The sequence below is a fragment of the Gobio gobio genome (assembly GCF_949357685.1).
Source record: "Gobio gobio genome assembly, chromosome: 7".
In the NCBI taxonomy this organism is placed as follows: domain Eukaryota; kingdom Metazoa; phylum Chordata; class Actinopteri; order Cypriniformes; family Gobionidae; genus Gobio; species Gobio gobio.
Window position 1 is genome coordinate 41745470 of NC_137103.1, and position 18232 is coordinate 41763701.

Sequence of the window (18232 nt, forward strand, 5' to 3'; positions counted from 1 at the left end):
TGTTGCTGCAGCTACGTGCACATTGTGGTGGCAGAAGTGGAAACAAGTGGAAGAAAACAGATGAAATCCATGGAAGAAGAGAAACAATGGGACCTATTATAACGATCTGAGCGCAACGGTCTAAAGCACGCAGCGCGAGTGTACTTAGGATTTATGTCCGAATCCACTTTTGCTAGTTTAACAACGGGAAGAATGGTTGGCGCGCCAGGCACATGGTCCAAAAGGATTTTCCCGATTCTCTTAATGAGTAATGGGTGTGTTTTGGTCTCATCTCCCATTCCCTTTAAAAGCCAGTTGCGCTTGCGGCCAGACGACAGAAACTACATCTTGTTTTCTTTATTTTACAATAGCACAATGTAAGTAAACACTTTGCCATTTTGAACGATGTCCTACTCTTATTATCTGTATGACCAAAAGGACAGAGTATTTTATGTTTCCTCTGCTCGTTCGCGCAGACACGACATATTCCAGCGTTGCAAACTTGACATCGCAGCCTGTTCATTATCAACATAAAATAGTCAACCTAACATATAAAAAGTTACACAGCTCAGTTTAAATAGTCAGTAGCCTACAATTCGTGCCATTCAGTGTGAGCACCGCTCCACTGTGGTGTTTCCAAGCACATTTGTGCATATGTGAAGAGGATGATTTTTTCCATCAATATTGACATGCGAGTGAAGTACAAAGCCTATAATAAATAATGGTTTAGCATCCAAATACATCGCGAAAAAGACACCCTTTGGATTCGAATGAGAGAGTTAGGCTATGCTGGTTACTTTAAGTTTCTCTTTAAATTATTTCATTTTGCCCTTATAGTTATAGCCTACTTATATTTTTTTAATACTTGATCTGTTTCAGTTATTGCAGACACGGAGGCGATGGACATTTCACAGTTCGCACTTTATTCCCTGTGAAACTCGCGTAACAGTCCGTCACAAACGCTAGGCCTATACAACAGCTTGATTTGAGCAACAGAAAACAGAAAATAACCCTCATACATGAGAGTGCTCAAGGCGAAGTGCGCACATTGCAGACAGTTCAACAGGGAGCGCGCAGCTCTTAAAGGGGCCCATAGCATATGGGTCGCGGAAAGAAAAAAAAAGAGGGTCGCTCTTAAAAAAGTTTGAAAACCACTGCTTTAAATAACAATTGGCAATGGCGCAGTTGTTTTCAGTTGCCTCAAAATAGCAACGCCCCAACAATGCACCTGATGCAACAATGCTGGTCTTGTTTTCAGACCAGCATGCCCATGAGTGCACAAATTTAAACAACGTAGTGCAGGACGTGAAAATTATATCTGGGTCGTGCTGAAACTAGCAAAAAACACTTGTGTCGCGCCTGACGCCACATTTTCTTCTCAGTACCGTGAGATATACACTCGGAATTGCTCGAAAAAAAGTCAGAATTGTGAGATATAAACTTATTCTGTGGCTTCCTTAGACTTCTGCACAACTGTCATTTTCTGCCATCAGGTAGGCTCCGCCCACAAAACGTATCATCACTGTTTGTAAACACCCACATGGTCTATGGCAGACATTTTTAATTTTAGTTAAAAAAACAAAACAAAAAAACTATGCAGAGTTTGTTTCCTACTATTGTGTTTATTATGCTAGTTAATGTATTTAATCCCTATGAAATTAAGCTATTTTAATATTATATAATATTATATATAATATACAACATTTAATTTTACATAATATTTTATATAATATACAGGTATTATATATTATATAAAAAATATGCAGACCAGAATTACATACTGTATTCAAACTGGCACTAACAACATTGAACAATAGAATATCGACTGAAACCATGGAAAAGTAGAAATTATGTTATGTAGACATTCATGAATAAGGTTTTTCATGAATATGAATAATTAGCCATTCATACCACACATTCTCAATGACTAGCCAAGAATATGCCATTAATGATATGTCACATGTATATATTAGCTTGCTTTGTGTAAATTGACACAAAATTGACGTTTTCCTTTGTTCCAGACGTCGATCAATTAGCCTTGGACTGGCTCACAGGAAACCTTTACTTTGTGGATCAAGCAAACGACAGGATATTTGTTTGCAACCAATATGGAGATACCTGCGTTACAGTCCTAGACCTCGACCTGTTGAACCCTAAAGCTATCACTCTGGATCCTCTAATGGGGTGAGTTGAAAATGCTGCTTTTGATGATCTAAAAAAATCATCTGACATGTATCGCAATATTTTAGGAAATCATTTTCCTGAATGTTTCTTGGCTGTACTGTTCCCAGAGCTAAATATTGACTCTTCTTTTCGACAATGTCTGGTTGCATGATTGTGCTACGACTCCCGCAGTCAGGAGTGTCATTAGTATTCCATGATTTATCCAGCCTCCCACAGTCTGTAACACCCTTGCAGAAATCTGCTTTACATGAGTTTTGCTTTGCTTTGACACCACAAAGCCACAGTTGAAACAAGGGGGTGGCGGATCCCCTCACGTCAGCATGGTGATTGTGGAAATGTTTCGGGAGAAATGAGTAAAGGAACACAAAGAGTCCTCAAAGGAGAGAAGGGCAGCATGATTATTCTAGTTATTAGCTGCTAAAAGGAGCGGCGTGGTAATATTCCCGGCAAGCTTAGAATAGGAATTCAGGAGAGAGTTTGTCCCATTTATTCATGAAAGTGCAAGGACAGGCAGAGCATTCTGTTCCGGGTTTTTTAATGAGACGCCTTGTGCCCAGTGAACCTAAATTGTAGCGCCGGTGTTCAGTAAGACTGAAGACGGCAATGAGAGCCCAGGCCATCAATTTCAGTTCGGTGTGTGGTTGTCATCCTTTTGTTTTCGTGCTGTGACTGACAAAAACGAAATCCTGGCTACCCTGAATGAAGGCGTGTTTAAAAGAAATGACAGCCGTTTATCTCTCGGAATCTAAATGCTGTGTTCTTTCTCCTGTGATCATCAACACGCTCTGAGGTCTTTCAAAAACTTTCACGAGAGTTTGAACGGAATGCACAGAGGAACAAATTTTCTTGAGTTGCGGCACTTTAATGTCTTACATTTTAGTGCCAAAGTGTGTTTTATTGCAGACTGTATAATACAGAGAAGGTCTTTAGGAATAAAATCCATTGTATAACTAAAAAGATCCAGACTCATGTTTGTTCACTTAAAAAAAAAAAAAACTCTAATGTTATGGCCATGTTTGTGGTGTTACTTGATTTGCATAATTTCATTTGTATATCGTGTGAAAGTTATATACCTAATTTAAAGACCCATTGTATTATATAAAAACAACATGTTATCAATAAATAAACGTATATGAACTACTGTTCAAAAGTTTAGGCTCAATAAGATTTTTTTTGTTGTTGAAAAGTCTCTTAGGCCTTGTGTCCACCAAAGCATTTTTAGCCAGCTGAAACTATAGACTCTCTGCTAAAAAACACCTTGCTGTGAGTGCTTGAGGGCGTTTTGGCAGCGTAGCATTTTTTCATTTGAGACACTGCTTGCTATGATACGGAATATCTGCGAAAGTGTTACTAGTATCTCATTTCACAGATAGTTGGGTTCTGTAATGTTTATATATAAAAATGCCGATACAATGTAAGACAAGTATTTGCTCTGGCTCTTGTTTTAAATTATTTTCTTCTGATATTACGCTTGTTCTTGTCATCTGCTGACGTTGTACAAGCAGAATGTGGCGGTTGGCCGGTGTTGTATTTGTCCCGCCCCTCCTCCACTGTGATTGGACAGCTGGGGAAAAAGTGAGAGTGATGAGCACTGCGTTTTACTCATAGACAAATGTTTTACTCATAAAAATATATGGACGTAGTGTCCGTGCTGTCACCCATAGGGTTCTGAAGAGTAGTTTTGAAGCCTCAAAGTCGGCCGTTGACATCTTGGCAGCGCGTCATCGTGCGTCACTCCTGGATCACTGAAAAAGGGCAAAGAGGCGGGACGTGGCTGGAGCTGAGGTGACGTGATGACTAACAGACAGCAGACAAACGGCAATCCACCTGTCACTCAAAGTGGCCAAGCCCTTAATTATGCAGAACTTTAAGGCTTTATATAATTTAAACTAATGAGTTATAACAAAATTCGCCCCCCTCACAGTTGTCATGAAGGACAAAATTAGCCGTATAGACCAAAACGTCTCAGGTTACGAATGTAACCATTGTTCCCTGAGAACAGGGAACGAGACACTGCGTCAGCTTTTGCTACGCTATGGGGGGAACGCCTCCAGCGTGACTGGTGCCTGAAATCACAATACCAAAACGTCAATCCTATTGACCGGCGACAGCCTATGATGTCATCAAGGTGCGACCAGGAAGTATATAAGGGCGCCTTGCCAACATGACAGTATCAAATCGTCTGAAGGGACTGTTTTCAGCAGGCAAGCCCTGCGGCATGGCAAAGCGACGCAGTGTCTCGTTCCCTGTTCTCAGGGAACAATGGTTACATTCGTAACCTGAGACGTTCCCTTTCGAAAGGGAACTCGCACTGCGTCAGCTTTTGCTACGCTATGGGGAACGATATACCAACGCCGCCATGCCGACGGGAGTGCATGCCCACTGGCAGTGACAACTGTCAAGACAAGCAAATTCTACTGAGATGCCTGAACCACTCCCCTTCTGGTCACATTAGGCTGTCAGTGACAGCGCTCCCTACGGTCATAGCCCAAGCTATCGCCCAAGAAGGAACCTTCATACACATGAGGTCCTTCCCAGGCCCTGCTCGAAGGCCTGGAACCAACCTATTCGACTTAGAAGGGGTTCCTTTAAGGGAACGTGGCAAGGGAACTACGAGGGAACCCTATGCCAGTCACTATTCGGGAGGTTCTCACCGAATGCCACCAGGGAGACCTGACCAGGTGACCCAGACTAATGTGGGACACGTAATACGGTCAACCCTGTCTGTACAGTACAGAGCCTCTGGTACTCGCCTCCGAAGAGGCATCCCGCTAGGGTGCTGCAAGAAAGGCAGTAACATCCACTAGCCGGATCTCAGAGACGGGTTATCCCGGAGAGCAGCTCTCAGCGAAGTGCTATATAACCCTTGCTAGCGAGGGGAGTTTAGCCGCTCGATCCTCGGATCTACCAAGCACCTACTTTAAAACGTGCTTAGGAGGCCAGAGGCCTTACAGGCTGATTATGCCAGGGAGGCCCCGAAGGGCCTACGACCCTTAACCAGCGCCAAGCGGCCGTAAGCTCATAGTAGACCCTCATTCGAGAGGAGCTCATAAGCCTGCCTGGTAGGTAACCATGCAGTAGGCAAACTATGAAAGACCCCTCCCGTGGGGACCGCATAGCAGCAGTAACGTCTCGTCGTGCTAGGGTAAGAGCACCGCCTCCAGGTCTCGTGAACGGCCAGAGACCGGCGCCTGATAGCGGGTGACCACTAGCTGTCAGCGTAAAGCCAGTTGTGCGTTCCCACCCAGGGAACTCGTTCCTCAGGGAGGCCGAGAGGGGCCTCCACCTGATGACAGAACATGCCGCCCATAGCCAGAATGTGCTACTCATAGCACTCCATGGTCACCGCCTCAGCGGCTGCACTCAGGGAGGCCAGTTGTGGCCTACTACCTACTAGCACTCGTGCTAGCCATCCAGTGCCTACTAGCAGCTTGTACCAGCCGTCGAGGGACTTAATGCCAGTAGTGCCCCCTCGGGGGAGACCAGGCAGCGCCTGCTGACCACAGCAGGCCCTCAGGGAGGCCAATCGGGCCTACCACCTGAGCGAAGGTAACCCAACCGGGAGCCTACCCCTCAGGGCGGCCTTAAAGAAGGCTGGCTGCTGCGCCTGGGCTGGCGGCAGTTGTCTGCTGCTGACAAAGCCTGGAAATCCAGATCACACCTGGGGACTCATCCCCAAGGAGACTAGCTGACGAAGTTACTGCTGATGTCAACACCAGTGGAGAAGATCCTCCAGGGCCCACTCGTGGGCCACGGCGTCGAGACTTCATTGCAGGGAGGCCAGTTGACGCCTACTACCTGTTCTGAAGTCCAACTGCCCAGACTGCCCAAGCTGGCTACTAACAACCAGCTGGCTCCTACGCCCTGGGGCTGGCTCCATCCCAGAGGCAGCTAGGGACAACTGCTTCGCCTAGTCCTAGGGCCCCCAGGACGGCGCAGTCTCTCGGGCAGCGCCTACAAACATGGACCTAATCACATTGCCAACAGCAGTGTACTCAGCGAAAGTGCTTAAACAAAGACCCTCTAAAGCGAGGGGAGTACAACTTACGTCACCTGCCTCGGGGCGGCTGTCTTACTTTCCATGCAGCGGCCAACCATAAGTGCGAGGGCGTCAGCCATTGGCAATGCTCGGGCCTCAGGGGAGCATCCGACCAGAACCGTACAGACAGAAGGATTATCCGATGTTCAGCTCGACCCGGGCCCTAAAGGAGGTGGAGCAGAGACCTAAAGCAAGGGAACAATATCACAGAAATGTGAAATCCACCGGCCGTACCATCCTCCAGGAAGAGGCCGGGGGCCGCCAGCAGATGGCAGCCACCAAGCTCCGAAAGATGGAAACAGCAGATAAAGTCTAGTCGCAAACCGGCGAAAGACGCTTAATTCCACCCCACGACCACTGGCAAAGTCGCTGTCTCCTGCAACACCTCGTCTGCATTACACGTGACCCCAGAACGCAGAGAAGGGGGCGGGCCTTGGCCGGACGACTCTGTAACAGAGGAGGCTGAAACAAGGATGCATAAACAACGCCATGTTCTTGAATAAAAAGACAGGCCAGGGGCGAACATCTTCATTAAAAGGGAACGCCCCCATCCTTGACAAAGCCTAGGCCAAGTGGTGCGACATAAGTCCGCACTAGATCTACTCAGGGCCCGGGAAAGAAATATTATCACCTCTAATATTACACAATGAGGCCCCAAGAACCCTTTTCCCAAAGCCCCGCAGAGCTGGGCGCAGATCTCACTACAGCTCGTGCGTTAGTGCATACCCGGTCTTCAGCTACTTCCCACTTTTACGCTAGGAAAAACACAGCTCGCCTCTTACACTACAAGCCCTCGGGCAAGAGCGCGATTCAGTTACCCACATAGTGGGGGAAAACATAGCACGGAGAGGCAGCAGACTCTACTAGCAGAAAGTGAGGTATTCACACACAACCACATAATGTTGCAAAGAAGATCGTTCTTAGCTTACTCACGGGGAGCTGCAGGCCCTGCGAAGATCCAGCGGCGATCCAAATTTCCCCAGAAACCCTCTCAGGCGAGCGAAGGTATAGGAGTTCTGAAAAACATAGTTTTGAAAATGTTTCACCCTCAGAGAGGGGGACTCACCGATCGCTCCCAGCGGTGCTTCCAGCCAGCCATAAGGCTAGTATCCGCCCGCCATCCTGAGGGGGGCGCTTTCACCAAACAAGCCAGGCGAGCCGGCAGAATCTTACATTTTCTGCTCATCATAGGCCACCGGCCTGATGTAAAAGCGCCCGGGGGAAAAACCAGAGGAAGGGAAAAAAGGCAGCGTTCATCTCCGCGCTCCTCGGGGGGTGGAGTCTGCTGCCTGTGCTGGTTCCGGTTACCAGCCCCGGCTTCCTTCCTCTTCCTGTCGCGGGTGTCCCGCCTCCCCTGCGCCCCAGTCCTCCGCGGCGGGGCGCTCGAGAGGCGACGCTGGCTCGCTATTCCCGTCTCCAGCCCTCAGACTGGGACGGGCCGGGGACACCCGACTGCCTGGGCGCGGTCCCGGACCTCAGCGGAATGCATGTCCTGAATGCCGCCAAGCGCGCCTTCGCCTCTCCGAACTTTCCCACCACCGCCTCTACGGAGGTGCCAAAAAGTTCAGATGGCGAAACCGGGGCATCAGGGAGAAAGGATTTTTTCCCCCTCCCCGATGTCCAAACGGTTTAACCACAGATGTCTCTCCAAGCAAAAACCGCGGTCCGGCGCGACTCGACTACCGCCTCAGGGGGTCCCTCCGCCCTGATCGAGGTCCCTCAGCAGGTATGCCTGCAACACAGCCTGCAACATAGCTGTGGTGAGCAAAGCCGCTGCAGCGCGACCAACTGACATGTACGCCCTGCCATTCAGGCGTTTAGACCGGCAGGGTGGGAGCCACAGTGTCGCCGGCCGCCCAGAGGCGAGATAAACATAACATCTCGTCCACGAGCGGCATCGACAAATACCCAGCCAGGCAGTCCCTCGACATCAGCTACATCTAGCTCGCCATTGTCGACAGATGCGGGGCTGAGTATGGTTTCTTCCATTCCCTCGAGATCTGCTGATGGAGATCTGGAAAGAATGGAAGACTCCCAGGAGTTGGGAGGTCATGGGCGGAGAGAAACCGATCGTCCGAACTGTTTGGACGCTCAGCCTTTCTCCTCACGCGCCGCAAAGGCAGCTGCAGTCTACCCGCAGCGCGTTCCATGACTTCCAGCAACTCCCCGTACATGGGACAGGATGGTTTGAAAAGCTTCAGCATCTTTAACTGACTCACCCAACCTCTGCTCGAGCCTCTCGCGATCTGGATCGTCCTCAAGAACCATAACTGTCTCCAAGCGACGAGCCAGATCCATCTGGGAAGCGCATTTCAGACGCCGCTCAGCCTCAGCTTGAGCGTGGTCTTTCCCAGATGCTGAAACCTCTCCCCTCGAGAAGAGGTCCAGCCGAGTTGCATGCTCTTCTCCCAGACAGTAAACACAAAGTGTGTGTGTAACCAAAGCGCAAGCTACACATTCAAAACACACTTCTGCAGAAGTGGCCTCAGCACACTTCATTGTTATCCTTCTTGTAGACGTTTCACGTGAAGACAGGCAAAACAGTCCCTGAAGACGAAGAGATACTGTCATGTTGGCAAGGCGCCCTTATATACTTCCTGGTCGCACCTTGATGACATCATAGGCTGTCGCCGGTCAATAGGATTGACGTTTTGGTATTGTGATTTCAGGCACCAGTCACGCTGGAGGCGTTCCCCCCATAGCGTAGCAAAAGCTGACGCAGTGCGAGTTCCCTTTCGAAAGGGAACCACAATTTGTACCAGGCTGTAAACACGTTTTTTTTTTTCTGCTGTAAAGTTGGGCATTTTAACATGGAGCTCAATGAGATTCTACTCTCTTTTGAAGCCTGTCTCTAGCGGCCAGTCGATGAATTGCAGTTTAAGTCACTTCCGTATTGGCTTTAAGAGAAACTGTGGGAGGTTGCCGCTTGGTTTTACTCAAAGTTGAACATTCTTCAACTCTTGGCAACCAGTAAAAAAAACGCAGAGCCCTCAGCGCTTGAGCGTAAAATAGATGCTCATCGTTTCAGCGCTCAGCGCTCCCATTGAAAACAATTCGATACACCAGCCGCGTGAAAAAAGGGAGGGGGGGGCAATCAAACTCTGGTTCGGACCAGGCAATCAAACCAAGTGTGAAAGCAGCCTTAAAGCCGCCTTTCCACTGCACACGACAAACTACAGCTGTTGGACCGGAAGTCATTCATTTCCAATGGAGAGTAGTACGGGAGCTGTGTGGAGTTCCGGTCATATGCATATGCAGACATTTCGGATCCGATTTGAGCTTTGGATGCGTTGAAATATTTGAACTTCTGCGGCTAGACCGTATGCGACCAGCCGTCCAGATGTGATGTATATTCTAATTAAAACTATGAGCGCGAAGTTAGAATTACCAATTTTTTAGCACTTTAACATTATTCTGTAAACACTATATTTGTAAAATGGCGGTTACTAATAATTATGGCAAAAATGATTATTTTATCCTTATTAAATCAATATTTATGTTGATTAGCTCTATAAACATCTACTGAGTTTTTATTTTAGATGTATTCAGAGTAATTTGTTTGTGTGGATATATTCATACATGCATTAAATTTATTAAAATCATTAATTTTACCATGGTAACGGTTGCTTCATGGCCAATTTCAAAGTTCCGTGCGACTGTCGCCATAGGGGGCGAAATGCGACAATCGTACCAACATAGTTTTTTTGTCTTTTATGCATCTTCTTCTTGATTGCGGCGAAGCCAAAGACTACTGGTCCATTGACTGGTCCAGCTTGAAAAATAAGCATTTTTAACGCTATTTTAACACAAGAAACCACATTTATGAGAAAATTGATGTTGGATTTCATTGGTGATTTCAAATGATGTTTCCCTATTCTATTTTCTGTGCGTTTCTGTATTTGGTTGTTGTGAGTATTTGCAGTACTTGTGTTGTCAAACTGATGAAGAAGTTTGCATATGTTTCCTTCAGTTGCAGTGCGTTGAGCTCTCTCGGCCACCGTACTCACGGGACAGTTAAGTGTCCATTGAATGCTCAAAAGAACAGCATTTGTTTGAAATCTATTGTAATATTATAAAATGTTATCCTTCCTGAATAAAGGTATTCATTTATTAACATCTTGAAACATTTGCTTCAGTCTGTTTTATGAGTTACAATTTTTGACACTTGGCAAGATACAGCATTGCCTTGTTTTTGTAGCATTGTTCCACTCTGTGAAGGTCTCTGTGTGCAGTACATATGCTGTAGGAAACAGCTTTAGCAACATATGCTTATGGTTTTTAGCTTTTCTCTTGGGTTCCCATATGTTTTTGAAAGATCCCCTTATTCACCTCGCAGTGCCGACCCTAAGCAGAAAATCCGGTTTAGGAAAAATCTTGAAGTTGGCCCTTTTTTACCCTTATCAAACAAGCTCAACACTGTTCCTCCTCCATTTACTGTAAATGTGCCTTTTTGTGTCCTTTTATGGTCTATGATGAGCATGTAATTGTACCAACTTAAACGCTTTTGGTGAGTTTACATGAACATAACCCACGGGAATGGCTCTCTCACAGTTGTACATGCCCTTCAGTGCATCCAGCTAGTTTCCTCCCGGGATTGTGTGAGAGGAGCACAGCGGTTAAACCTCCAGGCTTCAGCAAAGTGCAGTTTACTACATTACATATCTGTTCTGTTTTTTTGGTCCTTCTCCTGTAATTGGCGAGATGAGGTTGGAACTGCTTGTGTGTGAGGGAGGCTGCGGAAACACATGAGGTCTTTCAGCCTGGAGCGGTGGAGTGAAAACAAAAGGAATTGGGGCGGTTTGTGATAGTGGCTCAGCATGAGGCGCAGTAGTTATGGAAAGAGTTCACAAAAAGCTAAGTGCTTAGTTTGTGGTTTAGATATATTTTTCGTTTCCTTTTTTTTTTCATTTTCTCGCCTGCTTTCCTGAAGGAGCCTCCGTCCTCTTCTACGCATCTGGAGAGGCTTTATGTAAAATGTAGCTTTCTAATTTGAAACAAAAATCCCAGAGAGGGAATAAGACTGAACTTGGTTTAACCTCCCTTTTCAAAGTCTAACTTAAATTCCCCAAATCAATTTGAAAAAGCAGGGTGAGAGGTTTTTTTTCCCACCATAGTCAGTGGAGAGTGTGAAACTTGAATTTGATTCAGAGCAAAATGAAAACAGAGCTGAGTTCTAATCTTAATACATCCACTATCCCAACCCTCTTGTTTGGTAATCTGTCTTGGTGAAAGAAAAGGGAGACATTTTCTGTTCTGTATTCTCTACAGTAATGAAATTCCCCTGCGGTCCGGTGTTTGGGTTGGACCATTGTGTCACCTTGCAGTGATTACTTAAAGTCGGGGTCTAAAGGTCTTAAACAGCAGATGAGATGTATGACTGTGTCAGATTGGTTCCCATTGTGTTTTGTGGTTTGTCTGGGCTTATTGAGTTTGTTATCAAAACCACCAAACAAACAAATAAAGTATTGTTGATTTATCATTCTCTGCTCATTGTTATGTAGTATTAGAATGCAACTATATCATTCACTGGAAGAATATCTTCTGCATCCATGTCTCATCGGTTTGTATTATTATAATCAGATGTAGGTAGTATTATACACAGTAGAGTGAACAATGGGGGAGAATGTTTGTTTGCCTCAAATACACAAACCGAATCCTAGCAATTTACAGCACAAGTTATGGATTTATTTTAAATTAAGCTTACTGTTGGTGGTCCTCTCATTACCATACTGTTTGTACCACTTTGCTTGTGGGAGATATTTTAGACCTGATGAACTTCAATGTTAATTATTAAATGTATATTTTTATTAAAATAATGCTAAGATTCTGGTTGGATGAGGATGATATATTCTATAAAGGCAGCAAGGTGATACATTTCTTGTCAACAATGTATGTAATCCTAATTAACTATATTGTTACTAAGCAGGAGAATATTTTATTCTGCTCATTTAATAAGAGTATAGCTATTTATAAAAACAACTTTTCTATAAACTATGACTCATGACATCTCTAGGCTTATTAATTTGCTGAATACAAACACTAAAAATAGATCAAATTCAATTATATATCAAATATAACAGTAGCATATTTCCTAGTACATGTTAAATGTATACTATACAGATTGAACTCTACGATAATATCATTGATTGCTGTGTGAGTGCTTTTCTCCCATATAATGCAGCAGGAGGAAGATACTGAACTTGCAGGTACCTTATCAGCTTTATTCTTCTTTGTCATTTATTTTGGTATTATATTTGACATTAAAAAATCAGATTCAGCAGCGCTAAGGTAGTGGCATGCTCAGAAAGAGACTGATCCTCCTGCTGACAGCAATGGTTCTCTATAGACTGACCTTAGCAGAAGTTAAAAGGCCATTACACGAATAATACATTTGGAGGAGTTATATAGTCTAATATATTATCATAGCAAATTAACCCCAAAAGATATATGAATAATACATTATCACTAGTTATAATTAAATATACATATTTAGATCAGCTGTAAGAATTAACTTGATAGCAGAATTCTTTAGCAGAATTTAGCAGAATTAATACCACAATCTAACTTATATGTCTAGCAAAAATTCACTTAATTGTTTATTAATTCTAAGAAATGTTCATTTCCGGGGTATAGGAAATAACTTTCTTTACAGTCCTACTCAGAGCATGGATCCAAAATCTGCATGATTAGGGGCTCCAGTACATTATGAAAAAAACAACTTTACATGTGACACGACTTTATTAACTAGACTAAACTTAAACTGATCTAACATACATGTTGAGCATGGAAAGAGAGCTGAAGCAGAATACATGAAAGCAAGAAGTTACCAGATTGTTTGAAATTCAGCAGATCTACAGCCTTGAGCAAACCATCAGTTTCTTAGTTCTAACCTTCTTTAAAAACGGGAGGGGATACTTAATGTATCAAATAACGAGACTAAGTTTGTTACTTGCATGTCTTGCCTATTTGAATAAAAGTGTCCTGAACTTTGCTGAAGTTATTTTGATGAGAGAGAGACAGTTGGAGCCAGAGGACTTTTGATGAATGGAAAGAAAAGGACGCACACTGGCACAAACATAGGGGTCCTTAGAAGACTTCTAGCTCAGCAGCATCTTCATGTCAGAATTTCTTAAAATCAGTGTTATCTTGTGATTGGGATCTTTTAGAGTGTGAAGATGAGGAAAAGTGAGTGAGCCAATAGGGATCTTTTGTCTTCTAGCAGCGTGTTTTGCATGTGAAATTAGATTGGGTGCTAAGAGAAGAACTTTCAAGATGACTAATATATATAATAGTTCGAAAAATATAATGTAAAAAGTTTCAGCTCATAAGTACCATACATGCTATACTTGTGATCTTGTTTTACTACACTCTAAAAAATGCTGGGTTAAAAACAACTCAAGTTAGGTTGAAAATGGACTAACCCAGCAATTGGGTTGTTTTAACCCAGCGATTGGGTTGTTTTAAGCAAACATTTAAAACCAACGCTGGGTTAAAACGACCCATTCACTGGGTTAAACCAACCCAATTGCTGGGTTAAAACAACCCATTCACTGGGTTAAAACAACCCAATTGCTTTTTTTTGAGTGTTCAGTGTGCAATTCTGAATCATTCCTTCAAAAGAGTTTTAATTAATACATACGCAAAACAATAGACAAGGAAAATCAAGACATAGGAAAATTGGATACATTTTTACATTTCTTATACTTTATAGAATATATAGGATTAAAAGGGTTTAAAAGTGAATGACGTGAGAGTAAAGCTCTCTCTTTGAATTCCTTTGTAAAATAGTCTTATCTTTCTGATGTGCCTTTGCTACTATGGTAACCAGAGGACTGGTTCTGCATCTGGGTATTATATTGTATTATATTGTATTATATTATATTATATTATATTATATTATATTATATTATATTATATTATATTATATTATATTATATTATATTATATTATGTTATGTTATGTTATGTTATGTTATGTTATGTTATGTTATGTTATGTTATGTTATGTTATGTATGTTATGTTATGTTGTTATATTATATTATATTATATTAATTATATTACATTATATTATATTATTATATTATATATTAATTATATGATAAAGTTTATTGTGCTCACCAAGGTTCCATATGTTGCAGAAACAGTAAAAAAACAGTTTTTTTGTTCTCTATCTTAATATATTTAAAAATGTAATTCACTTATGTGATGGCAAAGCAAAATTTTTAGCATTATGATCCTCCAGAAATAATTCTAATATGCTATATGCTTAAAAAAGCTCTATATTTTTTTATAAATGTTGAAAACTGTTTGACTTAATATTTTTTGTGTAAACCGAGAGATTTGTTCCCATCAGGCACCGGACGTCAATATGACGTCAAATTGACGTTGGACCCCAACGTCGGACAGACGTTGCATTTTGGTTGAAAATGAAAATCGGGTTGACGTCAGAACACAACATCAGATCGACGTTGGGTTCTGACGTCAACCCGATTTTCATTTTCAACCAAATTGCGACGTCGGTCCAACGTTGGATGTTGACGTCAATCTGACGTTGGGTTATGACGTCAATCTAACGTTGGGTTCTGACGTCAACCCGATTTTCATTTTCAACCAAAATGCAACGTCCGTCCAACGTTGGATGTTGACGTCTATCTGACGTTGGGTTCTGACGTCAAGCTGACATTGGGTTCTGACGTCAACCCGATTTTCATTTTCAACCAAAATGCAACGTCCGTCCAATGTTGGATGTTGACGTCTATCTGACGTTGTGTTCTGACATCAACCCGATTTTCATTTTCAACCAAAATGCAACGTCCGTCCAATGTTGGATGTTGACATCAGTCTGACGTTCGGTTCTGACGTCAACCCGATTTTCATTTTCAACCAAAATGCAACGTCCGTCCAATGTTGGATGTTAACATCAGTCTGACGTTGGGTTCTGACGTCAATCTGACGTTGGTTTCTGGCGTCAACACGATTTTTATTTTCAACCAAAATGCAACGTCCGTCCAACGTTGGAGGTTGACGTCAATCTGACATTGGGTTCTAAACTCAACACCAGATTGACATCAACCTCCAACGTTGGACAGACGTTGCATTACATTCCTATTGAAAGTGGCCATTATCTCATTTGTCATCAGCCTGTGGATATAAAAAGAAAAGGATTTATATGTCCAAATAATTAATAATACGTAACACATTATGAACCGGTTTTCATAGTTTTTGTCAGGTTCGTCATATCTAATGCAGATGTCACACTGGTTCTTCTCTGGTGCTAGATGGAAGGTCATGGGTTCACCCAGATTGCCAGGTTTTTATCTTCTGGCAATACAAGTGATAACATCTAAAACCAAAATCTAAAACCTAAAAATCTCTAAACATTTACTTAGGTCTGTTGTGAATATGTACACAAAAAAGAGGAGAAACAACAAACAACTGAATTAGCAATTATTAGATGGAACCAAAAGCAATGGTTTAGGATATTTCACACTATGAATTCAGTGATATCAGCAGTCTGTAATCGTTGTCGTTGCTACACTTCTTCTTCGCCTGTTTTAATAAAGAGATGCTGTTCTCGTTCAGGAGATGTGTAATAGCGCCCCCTACCGTATAAAATGGAAAGTGGAAAATAACGTTGAGATAACAAAAGACAGAAAAAAAAATCACTCACGACTCTTGACGGAATAACTTTTAATAAGGGTTAATCTATATTTATATGCATTGATATATAATTTAATGCAGACTATGCAGTTATATTTTACATTTGATTACTATTTGTGTACCTGAAAATCTAGTTTAGACCTATATTAGCCTACATTTTGTATGTTTGTTCTTCTGTATTGATTTGTGCTGTTGCTCGTAATTTGATTATTTGTTCTTATTTTATTACGGATTGTCTTTAACAATATTTAAAATATATATTAGTTAGGCTAGTAGTTTTTGGAGTCATATTTATTAAGGTTACATGGATCAAAAACAGCAAAAACAATACTGGGCTTATTTTATTGTATTTATTACTTTTTTTGTGGTGGGGCCAGTGAAAATTTTGGCAGGGCAAGACAAAAATCCTTATATTAAAAATGAGTCCTTATAAAAAAATTGTTTTTTTTTTTATTTATTTATTTATTTATTTTTTATTGTAAACAAGAATGAAGTTACAAACAAACTACAACAATACAATAGACACGAGTACTAGACATAATATTAGAATATTATCTTGACATGAAATAACATTAACAACAGGTATAGAGGCTGAGTGTTATTGCATACAAGTTGACTATAGATATGAAATGACAGAAATTAAATGACGAGAATAAAATAAGTGACAGGACTGAAGAAACAGAAGGGGGGGGCGGGATTGTGGGGGGTTGGGAGTTGAGTACGGATGGTGGATCTGGGAATGTAGAAGTCGTGGCCTTTGGGGTTTTTTTGAACACGTGAGCTCCATGTAGAACGGAAAAGGTGACAATACTAAACAGACAAAAAATTTTTTTTTTTCTTTCTTAAAAACAACAAAATCCGAAGAAACAACTCAAGCAAAGCCTCCTTGGTTGTGTTGTAAATAGTTGTGTGATGAATAAATGTTGTTTTATATTTATTTACCAAATGTGCACTCTTGTCATTTCATCTCACTGTAGAAATGCACCAATACAAACATCTGTCTACTGCGTGCCGTGTCTGACAACACGCCCGCTCCTCGACACTAGTAGTTTCGGGAGGTCTACTCCACTACAAATGTGTTAAAACCAACAAAATATCAGCGTCTAATGATGTTAGAGTTTCCTGTTTCATGTTAGAGTTTCACAAACTAAAACTAATAAAATATCAATACGTCAATATGATGTTGGCTTGAGACGTTGGCTCAACATTAGATTTTGGTTAGTTAATACCACAACCTAAAACCAACAAAGGATCAGCGTCTAATAATGTTAGAATCTGACGTCAATATGATGTTGGCTTGAGACGTTGGCTCAACGTTAGATTTTGGTTAGTTAATACCACAACCTAAAACCAACAAAGGATCAGCGTCTAATGATGTTAGAATCTGACGTCAATATGATGTTGGCTTGAGACGTTGGCTCAACATTAGATTTTGGTTAGTTAATACCACAACCTAAAACCAACAAATGATCAACATCTAATGATGTTAGAATCTGACGTCAACATGATATTGGCCTGAGATGTTGACTCAACGTTAGATTTTGGTTAGTTAATACCACAACCTAAATCCAACAAATGATCAACATCTAATGATGTTAGAATCTGACGTCAATATGATGTTGGCTTGAGACGTTGGCTCGATGTTAGATTTTGGTTAGTTAATACCACAACCTAAATCCAACAAAGGATCTGCGTCTAATGATGTTCGAATCTGACGTCAATATGATGTTGGCTTGAGACGTTGGCTCTGTTGGATTTTGGTTATTTTACAACAACTAAATATCAACATCAGCTGACGTTGGTATTGGACGTCAAATTAACGTTGGCATTAGACGTTGAGCTAACATTGAATTTTGGTCACCTGACGTCACAACCAAAATGTAACCAAATATCAATGTCTTATGACGTTGTGTGCCTGCTGGGTTCAGGATTATTTGATGAATAGAAAGTAGAAATAGAAGTGGAATATAAATCTTTTGTAACATTTTTACTGTCACTTTTGATCAATTTAACGCGTCCTTGCTGAGTAAAAGTATTATTCTTTACTTAAACAAAAATCATACTGACCCCAAACTTTTGAATGCTAGTTTATGATTATTTATATTATGTGATGTATTTATTTATTTATTTAAAGTGGCTTGTTACTTATCTGTTGCATTTTTAAGACATGCCATTTAAACATTATAGCTTGCCAAATTAAAAAATGTGCTTTCCAGTTTTGTGTACAATATGAATCATACAGAGTCAGTGAACAGACTGTGGGCGGACTGAGGATATGCCATTGGACAGTGGACTGAGGGTTACACCGATCTGGTTTTTTATCCAAGAACAGCTTTTAACATAACAAAACAATGCTGTTGTTTGTTTGTT

The 18232-nt window shown here is 41.9% G+C and overlaps 1 protein-coding gene across 1 annotated transcript in view; it reads left to right on the plus strand.

Moving 5' to 3' along the window:
• The window catches only part of lrp1bb (low density lipoprotein receptor-related protein 1Bb), a gene marked incomplete at its 5' end in the record, with an annotated part of 359446 nt that overhangs the window by 156597 nt on the left and 184617 nt on the right, over positions 1–18232 (plus strand). The window contains one exon of the mRNA XM_079822148.1: positions 2001–2163. Within this exon, the coding sequence (XP_079678274.1) occupies positions 2001–2163 (163 nt within the window). The remainder of the gene's footprint in view (positions 1–2000; positions 2164–18232) is intronic.